At 36.5% G+C, this 17,916-nt stretch overlaps 1 protein-coding gene across 11 annotated transcripts in view; it reads right to left on the bottom strand.

The window, feature by feature from the left end:
• Window positions 1-17,916, bottom strand: part of SCEL (sciellin) — a 121,771-nt gene that overhangs the window by 8,074 nt on the left and 95,781 nt on the right. For all 11 annotated transcript variants that reach the window (XM_077158478.1, XM_077158481.1, XM_077158477.1 and 8 more), the window contains 4 exons: window positions 8,666-8,758; window positions 7,706-7,777; window positions 2,938-3,012; window positions 989-1,097 (listed from right to left, as the gene is read on the bottom strand). In XM_077158478.1, coding sequence (XP_077014593.1) covers window positions 989-1,097; window positions 2,938-3,012; window positions 7,706-7,777; window positions 8,666-8,758 — 349 coding nt within the window. The remainder of the gene's footprint in view (window positions 1-988; window positions 1,098-2,937; window positions 3,013-7,705; window positions 7,778-8,665; window positions 8,759-17,916) is intronic.

Raw genomic sequence — 17,916 nt, 5'->3', positions numbered from 1 at the left:
GGCTGAATAAGATCATTGGAATTGACCATAGGATGTCAAGCACTAAAAAGAACCCTTAGATGGGACAACTGTTTCAAACTGGTTGCACATTAGAATGACCTAAGGGGCTTTTAAAAAGACCAATGTCCAGTAATTGTCTCTGAGATTCTTGATTTAATTTGATCTGGGATGGGTTGCCACATTTCATTATTTTTCTTATTGCCTCAAATGATAATAATATGCAGCCAGGGCTGAGAACTACTGAATCTAGTCAACAACCTTACATTAAATATATGGAAACTGAGGCCAAGGTGATTTTGATGATGGCACAAGGTCATACAGTCATTTGGTGGAAGAGTCAGAACTAGAACTCAGATCTTCTGACTCCCAGTTCAGTTTTCATTCTGTCACAGCAAAAATTATAAAGTTGACCCACCCAATGTTATTGGGAGAATTAAAAGGAGTAGCACATAAAAGCACAAATCATATATGAAGCACTTTAGTACTATAAACTTTATTATTATACTAAGCTACAATTAAGAATAAGTAAAAAAAAAAAGAATAAGTAAACATGCTCTCTAAAGCACACTAAGTTTCAGTTATTGCTAAGCCATCAGCACTAATTTCATGATGCAAGAACCTGATAGTTCTCTTCTCAACAATTTCTTTTCCTTTGTGGATTTCATTATATATTTTATGCAATAAAAGGACTTACTAATATGCTATAAAAAAATTCATCAAGAGAGCAAGTGTTTATCTCTTTCAAAGATTTAAGTTTCTAGAGTAAGAGTGAATAAATGTGTTAGTAACCAACCACGCCTAAAGCCACGATGGTAATTGCAAGCCTTTGAAGTTCAGGTTGAAGAACTCTGAGAAATAATGAAGCAGTACATTATTAATAAAGATGATAGTGTTTTTAAGCCTTTAAGTCCATCCCATATATTTCATTAAATATTTATTTTTATTTCAGTCATTAGGCAGTTTTATATTTACAGTAACACATCCTTACCTTAAAGCATGTGGAATGGCAGCAAATCTGTAATTCATCTAAAATCATTTTAGTTTCTGTGCCCAAGGGTTTTCGGCAGTAGGTGCACATATCTCTTTCAATGACAGACCTATGTAGACACAAGCAATTAAAAAATAAATTTGTCATCATGTAAAGACAGAAGCAATTCTCCATAAAGTCCTATGGAAATAAGTTAGTTTTAAAAGTACATAAAAACAAAGAAAGTTCATGATTTACTTGTTCTGGTAGTAGAATTCATTTTTCTAGGAACCTAGAAATGGTGTCAAAGAAATAATATGAGGAAAAGTCCCAAATCATTAATTTATTTATCAGCAATCAACAGTCATCTGCAGTAGCACAAAGATGATCATATTCTCCTAATTAAACTAGGTATTGAGTACCCCTTTAAGCTAGAAGCGTTCTTATTTATCTTTAGAAGGGTTTTTAATTATTAATTTGCACATGTCATTTTACAGATTATATGGAAAATTATGCTCCAGACATATAAATTTTTAATTCTCAAAACATTCAGTAGACCAAAAATGGACATTCATTCAAGACTGTGTTGGTAAACTCAGAGATAATGGGTTTATAATATGCTACACTCTAGGGTCTAAAGTCATCAACACACTCCCTATAATACCTCTTTTGTTGTCATTGTAAGACTTCGAATATTAGGCTACCATTCTTGACAAGATTTATATTCTCCAAGACCTAACCCCACCTAAATTCAATGGTGGAAGAAGAGTTTTGTTATTTATTTTGGGGGAAAAAATCAAGAATAAATCATTTATCAAGAATACTTTAATGACTAATATTTTCCTTCCTTAAATTAATAATAAAATATCAGCCCAGGAATAGTTCTGATATTCGTTTTATCTTTAATAAAATGACACTGTTGGTCAAAGGTCTTTTCAAAACCAAATGTCAAAGCTAGGTTATTTTTTTAAATCCGTCTAGTACTTGTATAAGTGGCTTTATTCCTTAAAGAGGTGTGGCTTAAATACAAGACACTCAGCAGAGCATCAGTGACAGGCAAGATCTTATAAAAGTGACAGAGGAAATGTAACTGTAATGTCTGGTTTAGGTTTCCCCAGAAAATGGAATATCAGTTCACTCTTATGGAAATATTTATTGTGCACGTCTTAGTGCCAAGCATTGCATTAGAAGCTGATGCTTGCGCATAAAAATGTGCCCTTATCCTTGACGAGTCGTATATCCAGCCCCTGCTATAAAGAAACACCATCAGTGGAATATCAAACACATCCATTACGTCTGGTTTCCAGTGATTGGGTTGAAATGCTAATTGTGTCTTTTCATTTATTCCACTGAAAGACTGCAGGCCACACTCTTATGAATGTCACCTATGTGCCCCACTGAGCATCAAATGGCAAAAGAGGATTGCCAACTGCAAAAGCCTGGAATGGGGCCAACTGACCAGCACTAAATCTATACTTATCTCGACCCCACTCCTGGGAGCTGAGCTAGTGGGGGGTGGGAACAGCAGGGTGGTGAGGGTGAGAGGAGGTCATTGCAGCATATCCAAGCAGCTGTTTGTAAGGTGAGCTGGCTTTGGAAAACAGCAAGGAGGGAGGGCTGAGGCCACAGCTTAGTGAAGCAGTGAAGCCTAGATGCTAATCAAGTGGTTGTATAGGAGACTCCTGGGAATCATCAACAGCAAGGGGCTGGCCTGGGAGGCAGCTGGAAAGTGCAGAAAGTCTTCTGGAATAAAGCACATTAAAAGCAAGGAGCAAAGGGATCTGAGAAGCAAACCTGGATGCAGAGGTTGTTAAAGAGTTGTATTTTGCCCTTTTCATACACATTTATGACAATCACCATTAAGACAGCTATCACCAAGTACAAAGGAAAGCAAGAATATATATATATATATACACATACACACATATACTACATATACTTTTGTGTACAAAATATATACACATACTCACCTATCAGAGGTCGAATAAACAGTTTGTATGTATTTTCCAGAGCTAGTCTCCTGATATCCATCCTTTGGTGATTTACTAGAAATAATACAAGTGGACATTGAAAATTGAGCTATGTTCCCTAGTATTAATGTACCTACTTGTAGGCATTTGAGGAAGCACACCACATGCACCCTCACACAGCTGTATTATTATTCATTGTGATGGCACATGCCAAGGTAATGTACCAGCACTTTTTTTTTTAATATGGAGAGAGATTAATACACAAGCCATCTCCAGCTTGACAAATCTGTCAAAGTAAATAGAGAAGGGGATAAGTAGGGCAGGAGCAAGTGTGAGAAAAAGACATTATTTTTCATGAAATTTAAACTTGCACCTCAATTATTTACTAAAAGAAAACTATATATATTCTAGCATAGACATGAAACACACAGAACATGAGCCAGTGCAAGCACATTTCCACATGCACCATTCAGAGGGAGAAATAGACGCTTGGACTTTTAGAGAAAACTATACAAATTTTTGTCTTTACTTGAAAACATCCAAGGAAGAATAATTTAGAATAAAAGCAAAAAAATAAGTATAATTTTTAAAAGTCCCCTTTCTTAAATTATTTTAATTTGTAAATGCCTATAGAGTAGAACTGACCCACTTTTGTTTTTCATATCCGACTCCACCCCCAACTTTCTGCAGCAGACTCTCCCTAAATAGGTTGCAAAACTTTCCATTTCTTTTTCCTCTCATCTCTGAAATCTCCACCTACACACCTCCTAGATAAGTTCTTGTTTTAACAACTCCAGCTAGACCAGCCTTAATTGGCTTTAACCGCCAAGATATGCACAATTTAAAAAGAAGGTTAACCTAAGAGAAAACTTTCCCTAATTATAGCACAAATCACACTCACTGAACTGTAACCCAGATGCTTTGTTTTGCTGATGCTATATTTTGAAACTGTACCCAGTAACTGGACAGTAGTAAGACTACTTGTGGCTTTACCTGTTTTTATCCTCTCACCTGGTTTTGCATCCCTGAAGTCGGGTGCCCTTGCACATAGCACCTTATTGATTAATATAGTTCAGTCCAGAACTAAATACTCCAAATTCCTAAACTATCTTGCTGAACCAAGGCAGTTTTAATCAAGGTTAGCAGACCTGTCATGCACAGTAGCCTAAGTAATCACCCTATGCATGCACAGTAATTAGATGATCTGTGACATTATAATCTCAAACCAACTTGGTTATTACCCTATACCTGCCTGTCTTTGTTTGAATGCCATAGAGCTCTGAAAGTTTCTCCAGTCTGGGGAGACAGATTTGAGGAAATTGTGCTCCTGTCTTCATGAGGCTAGCCTTTCCTAAATAAACTTTTTCTTTTCTCAAAATCCCAGTGTCTACTGAATAATTCTGTGCATATTGGGCAAGGCAAGGACATCTATTTGAGCCATGACATCTATTTCCTGGAGACACTTGAAATCTGTAATTCACTAACCAGCTGGCTGCTCATAATTGCTTCCCAAATACACATGCTACCTAGGAGTATATTAGGACTGGAAGCAATATGTTCCTATTGTTTTATATAGTGAGTGATGAATTTATAGCCTTCATTTGGGATTTTTTTTTTAAAGGGGAAATCTATCTCTCCCTCCAAACTGCCCCAGGGCACACTGCTGTCAGATATGGAATCCACTTCATAGAAATATAACTAGCACAATTCTAAGTAAGAGTTTGCACACATTTATGTGTGATGTGCAATCATTACCACTGTTTTACAGAAGAGGAAACTGAGACATGAAGACATGAAGTAAATTTGCCAAGGCCTCATGATTGGTTAATGACAACAAGGACTCAAACACAATCTGATTCCAGGGCCTGAGGTCTCCATACTACATTGCACTGTCAGTGATCACATTTTTAGTGATCCTTGTTAGATTACAGTACAAGAGGGCAACCAAGTTTTCCAGAATTTTCTGGCCTAGTTTATTTAGCCTGATAGGCCATAATATTACATCTTACATTAAAGGCTCTCAAACTTGAATGCAAATTAGAATCACCTGGAGAGCTTGTTAAAACATAAATTGCTGGGTCCTACCTACAGACTTTATGATTCCAAAGGTCTAGAATTGCAACCAATGAATATGCAGTTCTGACAAGTCCCCAGGTGATCCTGATGTTGATCCAGGGACCACACTTTGAGAATTACTGTTGGTGGTGGATTGAATTGTGTGCTCCAGGTTGGACATGTTCGTCATCCAAATTCTGGAGAATGTGGACCCACTGTAAATAGGATCTCCTGAAGATGTAACATCAGTTAAGTCATGGCCTAACTGTATGAGGTTGAGCTTCGATCTGGATTCATGGAGTCCTTTATAAGCAGGATGAAATTCAGAGACAGAGAAAGTCACTGTAAGAAGTTAGAAGCAACAGAACCCAGAGGAGAAAGAAGACACCACCATGTGCACTGTCATGTGACAGGAAAGGCACAGAATCCCAAGGATCACCAGCCGACAGCCTCCAACTGCCTCATCCTTTGGGAAGAAAGCATTTCCTTGCTGATGTCTGATTTTGGACTTCTCCTGACCTCCAAACCATGAGCCAATAAATCCCTGTTGTATAAACCAATGTACTGTATCATATTTGTTTTAGCAGCTGGGAAACTAAGTGTGCTGGTTTGAAAAGATTTATGTACCCTAGAAAAGCCATGCTTTAATCCATACCCATTTGGTAAAGGCAGCCATTTCTTCTAATCCCTATTCAGTACTGTATGCTGGAAACTTTAGTTAGATTTTCTCCATGGAGATGTGACTCAATCAAGTGTGGGTATTAAACTTGATTAGGTAGAGACATGTTTCCACCTATTCCAGGTGGGTCTTGATTAGTTTACTGGAATCCTATAAAAGAAATATTTTGGAGAAAGCTCCAGAAGGCTGCAGAACCACGAAGTAGAGAGGTTTTTTTGAGAATGATGGGAGAATGAGGAAATTCTGAGAGAGAAGAGAATGCCGCAGAACCATAAAGCAGAGAGTCTACCAGTCAGCAACTTTGGGAGATGAAGAAGGAAAATGCCCCCCAGGGAGTTTCATAAAGCAGGAAGTCTGGGGAGGGAGCTAGCAGATGCCGTTACCATGTGCCTTTCCAGATAAGCAAGAAACCCTGACTGTGTTTGCCATGTGCCTTCTCACTCGAGAGAGAAACCCTGAACTTCATCAGCCTTCTTTAATCAAGGTATCTTTTCCTGGATGCCTTTTATTAGACATTTCTATAGACTTGCTTTAATTGGGACATTTTCATGGCCTTAGAACTGTAAACTTGTATCTTATTAAATTCCCCTTTTTAAAAAGTTATTCCATTTCTGGTGTATTGCATTCCAGCAGGTAGCAAACTAGAACGCTAAGACACCATTCTGTATGATCCTATGCAGCATGATCATGATATTATTTCAGAGGCTTGGAATCACTTCAGTTAAAAAAAAACAAACTATAGAAACCACTATAGTTAAAAAAAAAATAGAATATAGTCACCATAGTTAAATATTTCAGGCATTCTTTAATTAATATTAATCAAGTTAATATTCTTTTATCTGTTTAATAAATCTAAAATCTAGACTATTATGTCTGATAGAATATTCTTAATTCTTAAAAGAAAAATCACTCTTTCTTAAGCTATTCGGTGTTGTAGCTGTTTGGTATTGGATCCCATGAGACCTATTTCTTTAAAAAGCAAAATGTATTGGTGTGATATCCCATTGGGATGATAGTGTTTGAGAGAGGTCATTATATAAATACAGAACAAATGCGTATGTTATTTTTATTCTGTTTCCTTTTTGTATTCCCTTGCTTTCTCTGTAGTATTATTTCAATACTACCTATCTACTTACCAGCTTCTTTAGAGTTAGTAACTATTTGCTACTTTAAAATTTTCTCTGAAATGTTTCATCTCTTAGTTTAATTGAAAGACAGCAGAAATCACTGGCTTGAACACACCAAAGTGAGAATTAGATTAACAAGATAAATCAATCTTGAGGTTACATTTTACAAAGGAAATTATGTGTGGGTTTGAGAAACTATTTCTGAAAGTTTGCTGGAGCCCCCGCAAACGGGGCCCTTTCCCTCTGTGGGGTATTCTGCTCCTTGATCTCTCTGAAATGGACTCTGATTAGAACATGTCTTGTATTTATGCATTTGTATGCCCCACAATTACGTTATCCCCACAACTAGGCTACTCTTGGTTTTCCTGTTCCTTGAAACCCTAAAGTACTGAGAATCCCTGATCTTGGCTGGCATCTTCTTCAACATCCATCATTCCAGGTAACACATTGGACGGGACATCAGTTTCCTGTGATTAGGGCCAGGGTGTCTCTACTGAAAGGTATATCCCTTTATTTAGGTTAGAGGTGAACAATGGCAGATTGAACCATTTAACACAGGACTCCAAATTAGCATATTAAGAATATTTTTGTAATTTAGAAAGTCTACCGTATATCATATAAGTTTATGTGAGAATTTTCAAGTGCCCGCCCTATTATATATATATATATATATATACTTGTGTCGTATCAAAAAACTATTTAGTCCTTTTAATGATTATTATTTATCAACTATATAGTATTGAAAATAGTATAAAGAACTATACACTCAAGAATTCAATATACTCTTAATTGGTATTCTACTTGAAAGAGAAATATACCTAAAAATAATAGCATCTCTTCTTAAACATAGATCATTTCAGAATTAGAAAATGGGTACAGTAAAATATTGGAATTAGATTTTTGGTACCTATTCTCCACATATGTCCTAGTATACACAACAGTTTCTTTTGGTTCTGTATGTCTGGTTCCAGCATCGGAGCTGTAATAAAAAACATATCACTTCATGTTTAAAGTTTATTCACAAAGATAAGAAAAACAACAAGGCTATTATTCAATCTAATGCAAAAATGATGCTTCTATATATTTATATAAATTTCTTTTGAAATATGTTTTGAAATATAAATGTTAAAGTTGCATTAATCCACTTTTACAAAATTTATTTATTTTGTGTCTCCCACTTTGTTCTGAACTCCTGTTTTGGCCTACTTCTAGCTCATTATGAAAATTGGCCTATCAGGAAATCTGTGGTAGAGCATGAGGATTATTTGGAGTATTTGTGTAATGTGTTTTAATATCTGTTTCCCTGATGTCTCATTCATATTTCCAAACCACAACATTACCCACAAACCTCAAACCAAGAATGGACCTTAATTAACTATCAGGGTGACAATGTGATTTAATAAAGCTTATAGATTTACCTAAAGAATATAAAAAAATCAAATGTCATGAACATGCTCTATATAAAACAGCAAAAATAGATCCTTCTTTTTATTAATAATAAGAATTTGGGAAAAGTTGGTATGGCCATTCTTCTTTTGAGTTATTTTTTTAAAATAAAAATCCCGTTCCTTATTATTATTGTTTTTTATGAAGTAGAATCATCACCTTTAAGATGCTGCATTTTATTTTCTCCTTTTGAGGAGTTAGAATAATGCAAAACAGCACTTATCTTTTAAAAATATTTTTACCAAACAATGCAAAAAGACCACAAAGACCAGTGGCTAATTCAATACCCTGTTTATACCCAGTCCCTGATCAAATTAGAACATTCTACATTTCAAAGACAAATTCAGGTTGCATGTGGGATGTTTAAAAAACAAGGAGAATAGTCCTGTCATTTATTTTGTAACTGACTACTTTACTGTACCTGATATTGCTTCTGGTTTCATAAGAATAGGCGGTGGTTCCAGTAGACTGGTTGTTTGGAGTGTTGGTGAATCCATTGATTTGACCATCTAGTCTGAAAAAGCAACGTGATATTTGGCTCTTAAAATCAAAGCCACTTAGAAGTTATTTGTTTTATTAAAATTCTGCTCCATTAACATTATTTTACAGACAGTAAACCTTTTTCGTTTTTCTGATTTCCTCACAGACACACACTTGTACTGTTTTATTCTTTCCCCAGAAAGCACTATTTTAGTAATTTTATTCTATACTCATGTGCTATGTTATCTAACTGTAGGGTTAGAATACATTTTTTATCAAGGGAGGAGATCATCAAAATTTTGTTCCAGTAACATTTCACATCAGAGGTTTTTTATATTTTTTAAGCTTCCATATGCACTCTATTTGAAACTCTATTAGTATAATGAAAATAATCCAGGGGTTGTTTTTGAGAAAATTCCAGTTTCCACTTAGTCTTTGGTGGAAAGTAATACTTTATAAAGATTGTAGAAGAACTCTGACCTAGATTTCCACTAATCTAAAATGTCACTACGTTTAACAAAGTGCAGGCATATTTAGCTTTCACCTATGGAACAGAGGAAGTTCTTAATGTCAATATAGTGAAAGATTTTGCTCCTATTCCCCCTCCATATTTGTAAACTTTGATATAGGAGAGACATGAAAACCAAAAAGGCTTAGATCTTATCAGGCCTTATCATGCTCAAAAAGGCTTTTCCTTCTATTTCCACATGGTTTTCAAAGAAAGAGAAAATATTTGTTCAAATATTATCACTGGAATACAGAAAATCATCTTCTGGTTTTTAAGAGAGCTGTTTCACAAAGCATATAGATGAGTGAAAATGATATAAAATAATGAGAAGATGTATACAATTTGCGAACAGTGCATTTCTTAGTTGTGTGTATAATGAGAATTATGATCAAGGCTTCATGAAAGATCAGATTTTTATAATTCTGAATAAATGCTAGTAAGTGAATCTGGAATGTAATATGACAAACTCTGAAGTATTTTTCCCTGTATGTTGGTTTGGAGGGTGATATATATTTTTGATAAACTTTTAGTTTTGGAATAATTTTAAATTTAGAGAAAAGTTTCAAAGATAGTATAGAGAGCTCTGAATATGTCTCACTTAGCTTCCTCGAATGCTAAAATCCTATTTAACCATGGCATATTTGTCAAAACCAAGAACTTAACATTGGTGCAATACTATTAACTAAACAGCGAATTTCATTCAGATTTCCCCAGATTTTCCTATGATGTCCTTTTTCTACTCCAGAATCCAATCCAGAATACTACCCTCCATTAAATCACTATGTCATTTAGCTTCCTCAGGTCTGTAACAGGTACCAAGTCTTTGTTTTTCATGAAACAGTGATAGATTTTATCAAGGAAATTCTGTTGATGCCAATAAGAGGTAACACTAATTTTTACTATTGAGAATAATATTAACAGAGTTGGAGAGACAACATGTTGGCTATCAATTGATTAACCCACACTTTTTTTGAAAATGCTGTCTGGGTGCCACATCCAGATCTTCGGATTTAATTGGTGTGGCGGACAGCTTCGACACTGGGATTCTTTATTTTTTATTTTTTTAAACATATTTTTTATTTAGGAAAACAAGCAATGCACTTTGAACCACCAGAAATAGATATCTCAGTTAGCCTAACCATAGGCATATTTAAATAAAGCATCCATATAATCATTGTAAAACCTGTGTTTGCACAGTACGTTTCATAAACCAATTTAAAATTAAGGCAACAAGGAAAAAATATACATATTCAGATAGTAAAGTTCTTAAATTCTAAGTATTAAAACCTAACTTAGATACCATTTGATCAGCTGTCGAAACTGTGAATGTTCTCAAAATATCAAGTGGAAAGTTCCTACAAATATACATTGAGATTCTTTCAAGCCTCCTGTGAGTCTCATGTCAAGGTTGAGAACCACTGCAAACCCAAGTCTTAACCAGTAGAGCAGTGGTTCTCGAAGTGTGTGACCTGAAATGACAGCAGCTGCATCACCTGGGAACTTGTTAGAAAGGCACTAGCCTTTGAGTCCACCTCAAACATACTGAATCTGAAACTCTGGGGAAGAGGCCCAGAAATTTTTGTTCTAACAATCCCACCAGATGATTGTGACGCACACCAAAGTTTGGGAACCAATCCAATAGGGGAAGCTCTGCCGCAATATTCCTCCCAGATGCCCTGAATAATCCATGCGATGCAGAGCTCATGCCTCAGGACACAGCTTGTTTGTTGCCTGCCAGCTTTATTATGAGGAAATTATCTTTCATTGAAACAAACTGCTAACTAGTAGCTTCCACTCCAATGATCATAGTTTTATTTCTTAATTAAATTATACACAAATTCAAATATACTATTAATCTTATAGAATTCAAGTGAAATTACACTTGAGAAATGTTTCCTGCAGTAAAAATTCACCTGGAAAATTTGCTTACCTGAAGATAATAAGTTTATGCTTTAGAGAAGTTATTAAAACAATCCTTTTATCTGCCACTCAATAGAAATCAAAACTTTCTTTCAAAACTGCATGGCTACCATATCTTTATGTGACTAAGAAATATTACACATCCTTAAAATTTCTGAAATAACTCTATGAAATTTATTTCACTCACGTCTGCTCTTGAAGAGAAAGATTTCATCATTATAAATGTGATAAAATGTTAAAATTGGTGGATCTGGGTATTCCAGAGTGTACTATGTTGGACTTCACTTTAATGGGTTTTGTATTATTTTTTTAAACTGTCCTGTAAGTTTGAAAATATGTTAAAATAAAATATTTAAGAAACCATGAAAAAAAAGATTTAATCATTTAGATTTCAAATAAAAACACACTGGGTTATTTCTAATAAATCAATTAGAAAACATATATTTTCTTGGGCATGCAGGTGATTATATAAAGACATTCATAAAGTGAATTGTCTTAGTTTAGCAGATTTACCTAGGACTCTTATTTAGATTTATATTGTGATGTTATCTTAACCTGAGAAATCTGAAAATAGATAGCATAGGAGAATTGCAACATATCCGTATCATTGCCAAACCTTGTAAATCTTTTTTGCATAAAGAATAAAAGGCTTGCCATTTGACTATTTATATATATTAAGATTTACTTCTATAAAACTGTACATGTCTTGAGCTCTTGTAAAAATTACAAATTTTAAATGTAAAAAAAGTTACCATATTGTACGAAAATAAAAATAAACAGAGAACTTGAAGCCAGAAACTGGATTCTTTCCAGTTTAATAATTTATTAACCTCCTGAACCTGATCAAGTCTCAATCTCTGATTGTGAATGTTTTCTTCTATAAAATACTACCCATTTTGAGAATGAAGTGAATTTTCCTTTCTGTAGCCAGAATGCAGGGGTCCAGACATTGGGCCAGAGATTTCTTTTTTTTTCCTACTCTTTCTCAAATGAGAATTTTCATTGCAGTTGCTTCAGTGGTGCTGGAGTAGCAGTTATATTTATTATTTAGTTTGTAAATAGCAGAACAGCAAGAAATCACAGCTGTATGGGATTTCATAGAACTGAAGTAGAAATGACTGAAACAGAACTGAGTGGCTTTCATAGATTGAATTCTGTCCCTGCTAAGACATAGCCAAGTCCTAACCCCAGGTCCTGTGACTGGGACCTTATTTGGAAGTAGGATTTATGAAGATGTTATTAGTTAAGGTGAGGCCAACTGAATCAGGGTGAACCTTAATCCAATGTTACAGAGTCCTTATAAGCACAGGAAATTTGGGCACAGGAATAAGAGACAGGAAACAGACAGCCATGTGACAGAGGCAAAGATTGAGTTACTGACAGCTGGCAAGCCACCGCCAGGATGCTACAAACTTCAAAGAGAGCATGATCTTGTTGACACCTTGAATTTGGACTTAGAGCTTCCAAAACTATGAGACACTAAATTCCTGCTGTTTAAGCCAAATGGTCTGTGGTATTTGTTATAGCAGCCCTGAAAACTAAGACAAGGGACAACAAATGCTTTGGTAGGGATGGGTAGTCAAAATCTCTGGATGTATTAACTAAATGTGATGTTGATCACCAACCCTCTGGGAAGACAGTGGGTACATTTGTGATTGTACATGTGATAGTTAGATTACGTCAGCATCAGGCACAGATTAAAACTGCATGAAAGAAATGGAGAGTGAGTGAGGCATATGGCCCATCATGGTGTTTTCCATGCAGAAACCCTCTTCTATGCAAGCTGCCACACCCACTGCTTTGCTGAAGGTGGCAAAAAAGACATGAAAAGTATAGTAAACTTGAGATATGAGGAAGAAGAAACTGGGAGGAAGTAAGACTTGTTTATCAAAGAGATACAGAGTACAGAATAACGAAGCTAGTAGGTAGAGGGAGGAGCAGGAGAAAGAGCAGGGGTGCAGCTGAATTGCACTAACATTTGGGGCTCTCTGATGCTGAGGATGAACAATCTTCTACTTCAGGCCTTAATGAGGGCTGGCCATACCACCGTTCCAGCTCTTGAATTCCCATCTTCTCATTAGCTCTTTGATTAAAACCCCATTTTACTAACAAGCCCTACCAAAAGTTGAGTGCCTTTCAATTCGTATTAAATGAGTAGTTCCTTACTTATACTTTATCATTTACTTGTGATTCTTGACCTTAATCTTGTCAAAAAAATACTTCAGTCAGGTTGGTTATTTGTAAGTCCAGCCCTATACCCAATATAGTGAATATTCTTTCAAGATAATTTTATCATACTGAGAATATATCCTCTCTCATTCTATCAATGGCTTTCTTGGGATCAGGGGAATGAGGATAGGAGATCATGTGGGGAATTAAGAGATCAAAAACTATGTATTAGATGCAAAAGCCTTTTGAAGGCATTAGGAAAAAATAAATGAGCCAGTTCCTTTAGCAGCTTCTCCATTATCTGCATTACAATAAACACAAAATAATTTCTTCACATAAAACAACATTTTTAAAACCAGGAGATAGTTACTCCTTAGGAAGGTTAAAAAAAAAAAGAAAGAAAGAAACATTGTTTGTAGAGTTCCTTCAAATGCAAGGGAAAGAATTGCTGTTTAAAAAAAAAATTATTAATGTTTTCCTAATTTAAACCATATGTAAAACAATGGAGTAGAGTTTCTATCCTACCTTCCTTATAAAGGCAAATAATATTTAAAGCCAACATTCTCTGTGGTACAAAAAACTTTCAAAATTAGGTCCTGTTTTGTAGCTGAATTGACTTTGTACATTCCTTTAGCACTCGGTATCCAAGGAAGAGATTCCCGAGTGCTTTCTGCACTGCTGAAAACCTACCAAGCAAGAGGAGTAAAAATAAATCTTCACAGCCCAAGTGAAAAGCTTTGAATTTCCATGATGCCCTTTACACTAAGCGAGAGAGCAGCAGGTCCTGAGTCAGAAATTCTAACAGAATTATAATGTTGTAATTTTATCCACACCAGCTATTAGGTATGCTATACTGCAGCTCTTTGTATTTCAAATCATATTAAATGAATAGTTCCTTACTTATACTTCATTATTTAGTTGTGATTTTTGACCTTGATCTCGTCAAATTCTGTAATACAATTCGACTCCCACCCCCAAAATCTTCTAAATCTATATAATTTATGCAAGTGCATATGGAACTCATAACAAAGAAAATACATTATAATAAATCTCCCCTTCCATTCTTTTTTGCAGACACATTAGAATTTACTTCAACTAAGATTTTTAGGTCCTGGTCTCTATAAGAAAAAAAAAAATATATATATATATGTATGTATAGATGTTAATTTTGTTACAAGGCAATTTTAGGAAATAAATATCAGATTAAAATATAAAGAATTGGTATATAATCTTAAATTAGTTATCTGAAACATATGAGACACTGGAAATCTGGCATTGAACTATCTGATCCATACATTCAAGTATGAGAGAATGGATTACATTGGGAGAGAGAAATAAGAAAGAGTTGGTTGGAAGGATTGAGAACTCTGGTATGAAAATAAATAACTGATTTATATTCACATTCAGCTAACATTAAATGAGTATTAACTTTGTATCACAGATACTGACTTTGGGTATTTTCATATGAATTATCTCACTCAGATCTCAAAATCCTGCCTGGCAGCAGCTGAAGCTCAAAAAGGACAAGTGACTTTTCTAAGGTCAATTAATTAATTTGTGAAAGAGTCAAGATATGGGGCCAAGTCACCAGCCCCAGAGGAAATTAGTTCTTAGATGTTTGATTAGAGATTTTATTCAGGCTTTTTGGGTCAGAAACATGAGAAGTCAACCCAAAACTTGAATACACTCTTCATGATAAGGAAGATAAATGGGACTACTAGGTTCTTAAGTCTTGGGCTGCATTAATTTGACACCGTTTTGTGAGATCAATGTCCTCTGGTATGTTGTTTATGTATTTGATATAACACTGATAGCTCCTGTTCTTTTTGGATTTTTTTTCTGTGAGTTTGGAAAAGTCTTTGTAATGAACCCTGTTGGCTGGGAGCATTGTTCAGGAGGCAGGAGACAGGTCCATCTCTCCTCTTTCTTCCTTGGGCAAGTTATTCAGCTGTTCTAAGCTTTGTTTTGTAAAACTGGAAATCACCTAATTTCATAATGTTGTAGTGAGAATGAATGAGTTAGTGTAAATAAAACTCACAGCACACTGGCTACAGTTGTGGCTTCACTGAAAAAGTATAGGATAAATGGCAGCTGGTAGGAGTGTGGTGATGCGACAGGAGACACAGTGACCACTTGGGGGAAAAGCAGCAGTCCGGGTCCCAGCGTTATTCAATTCCACAATTCTAGAGGATACTTGTCCATTTTTATTTCTGTTCTAACTTTGGAATTAACTCCGGTTCTTATAAATCTCCCTTCTCATGGTCAAGAATAGTGGATTATAAATAAGCTGTAGGCTCCCCTAATGAATTAATTTATTATATATGTTAGCAGAAAATGGACTCCTGCTCATAAAATTAATATTCTTAAGGATACAAAGTACTATCAAAATTCCAGGAAGATGGCTAAATAAAGCAGCTAGAGATGAGTCCTGCTCTATGGAAACGTTAGAGAAGGGGCAGGAGGGTGACTGAGGTGGCGATTCAGGAGAGAGGCTGACCTGGGAGAGCCTTCTGCATCACATGCGGCAGCCCTGGTTGCAGAGGCCGAGGAACTGAGAGGCAGAAAGCTGGAGCCTGGTGCAGAGGCACTGAGCCTGCAGGAGTGCACTGACAGGAGCTTGGGACTAGGAAGTAAGCTGGGCTGTGTACCTTGAACTCACTACCCTCACCAGCACAGCCCCGTGACCAGCGACTCACTCCATACCCCATGTGCCTGAACCCCGTCACCTGCTCCCATTCCCTGCTGTCCAGGAGCCCCCACCCCATCAGCCCCCAGTGCACATACCTGCCCCACACCCCCACTCCAAGTGCAGCCCAACCCACCTCTCCTGACCACTACCTTCCCCTACCTATTCCCTGTAGGCTGTTGCCAGTGCATAAAGGCTGTGGCACTAACCTCCATACCCAGGCTCCTCCTACCCCCCTGCCCATGATGTCATACAGCCTCACCCTGCTCCCCCCACTCGCTGAGCTCTGCACATGTGTTTATGGCACTCCTAGGCCCACGTATGTGCACAGGCCCCCAATCACATCATTCAGCTCAGGGAACCTCAGTTTATAGCAGTCCTAAAACTGTGCACGCGCATGGCCCTCAGCCACACTTTCCAGCTCAGAGAAACTGCTAACCTGCGTAGCTGGGTCACATCTGCCCCCAATTCATGAAGGCATAATGCCGACCTGCTGCCACAGCTCTATGAATGTGCACAAAGAGATCCATATCTTAGAACAGCGCATACCAGGGATACACCCCCAGACCGGTGCACCCACACAGTTACATCCTTCCTGGACACTGGGCACTCACATTCATGAGCAGCAGCATAACATTCCCAATCTGTGCCTATACCTGCCCTGAAACAAATCACCACACTGACTGCCCCACCCCGTACCCTGCTCCCTGCTGCACAACCATCCCACAAACACAAGGCCTTAGACTACTGAAAGAAATCAACTCTCAAAGTAAATCAATCAAGATATTTATGTGCCACAAGACAACAAAAGATCATTAAGCATATCACAATGCAGACACAGACTTTGGAACAAGTAATCAAAGATGTTCATACAACTCCACTTAATAAAATAAGAGGGATAGCAAATGACATAAAGGAGATCAAGAAGACAGTAGAAGAGCATAGAAGAATTTGAAAGGATAAATAGAAAAATAGTGGATATCACAGAGATTAAAGGCTGTTGACCAAATAAAAAACATACTACAGGTACACAACACCAAGTATGAAAAGACAGAAGAAAGAATAAGTGATATAGAGGACAGGATAACTGACTTCAAAGGCTCAAAATAGCATATGCCAAAAAAGGTGGAAAAAACTGAATTGTATTTCAGGTAAATGTTAGGCAAAATGAAGTACACAACATAAGAATCATTGGTGTCCCAAAAGGAGAAGAGAGGAGTAAAGGGTTAGGAAGAGTAGTTGAGGATATAATGGGGAAAAACTTCCCAACCCTCATAAAGGACATAAAAATACAAGTCAAAGGATCCCAATGAACTCCAAACAGAATAAATCCAAATAGGCCTTCCCCAAAGCACAGACTAATCAGTCTGTCAAATGTTTAAGAGAAGTAGAAAATCCTGAAAGTGGTAAGAGAAAAACAATCTACTACATACAAGGGAACCCAAATAAGACTGAATACAGACTACTCAACTAGCACCCTGGAGGTGAGAAGGCAGTGATATGATATATTCAAGTTCCTGAAAGACAAAGACTTCCAGTCAAGAATTCCATACCCAGCCAAACTGTCCTTCAAAACTGAGGGAGAGATTAAAATTTTCACAGACAAAGAAGTCCTGAAAGAATTTGTCAACAAGAGACCAGCTCTACAAGAAATACTAAGAGGAGTTCTGCCAGCTATAAAACAAAGACAGGAGAGGGAGGTCTGGAGGAGACCACAGAATTGAAGAATACCACTAAGGGTAACTTAAAGAATACAAAGAGAAAGAGGGAAAAGAATATATAGATCTGACAAATAAAAAAGATGAGATGATGGAATCAACAAATGTGTTTTCAGTAATAACTTCGAATGTTAATGGACTAAACTTACCAATTAAAAGATACAGATTGACAATGGATTAAGAAACATAAT

The sequence above is a fragment of the Tamandua tetradactyla genome, chromosome 4, assembly GCF_023851605.1.
Source record: "Tamandua tetradactyla isolate mTamTet1 chromosome 4, mTamTet1.pri, whole genome shotgun sequence".
In the NCBI taxonomy this organism is placed as follows: Eukaryota; Metazoa; Chordata; class Mammalia; order Pilosa; family Myrmecophagidae; genus Tamandua; species Tamandua tetradactyla.
Note: the sequence above shows the minus strand (reverse complement) of the source record. Positions and strands in the feature narration are given on the sequence as shown.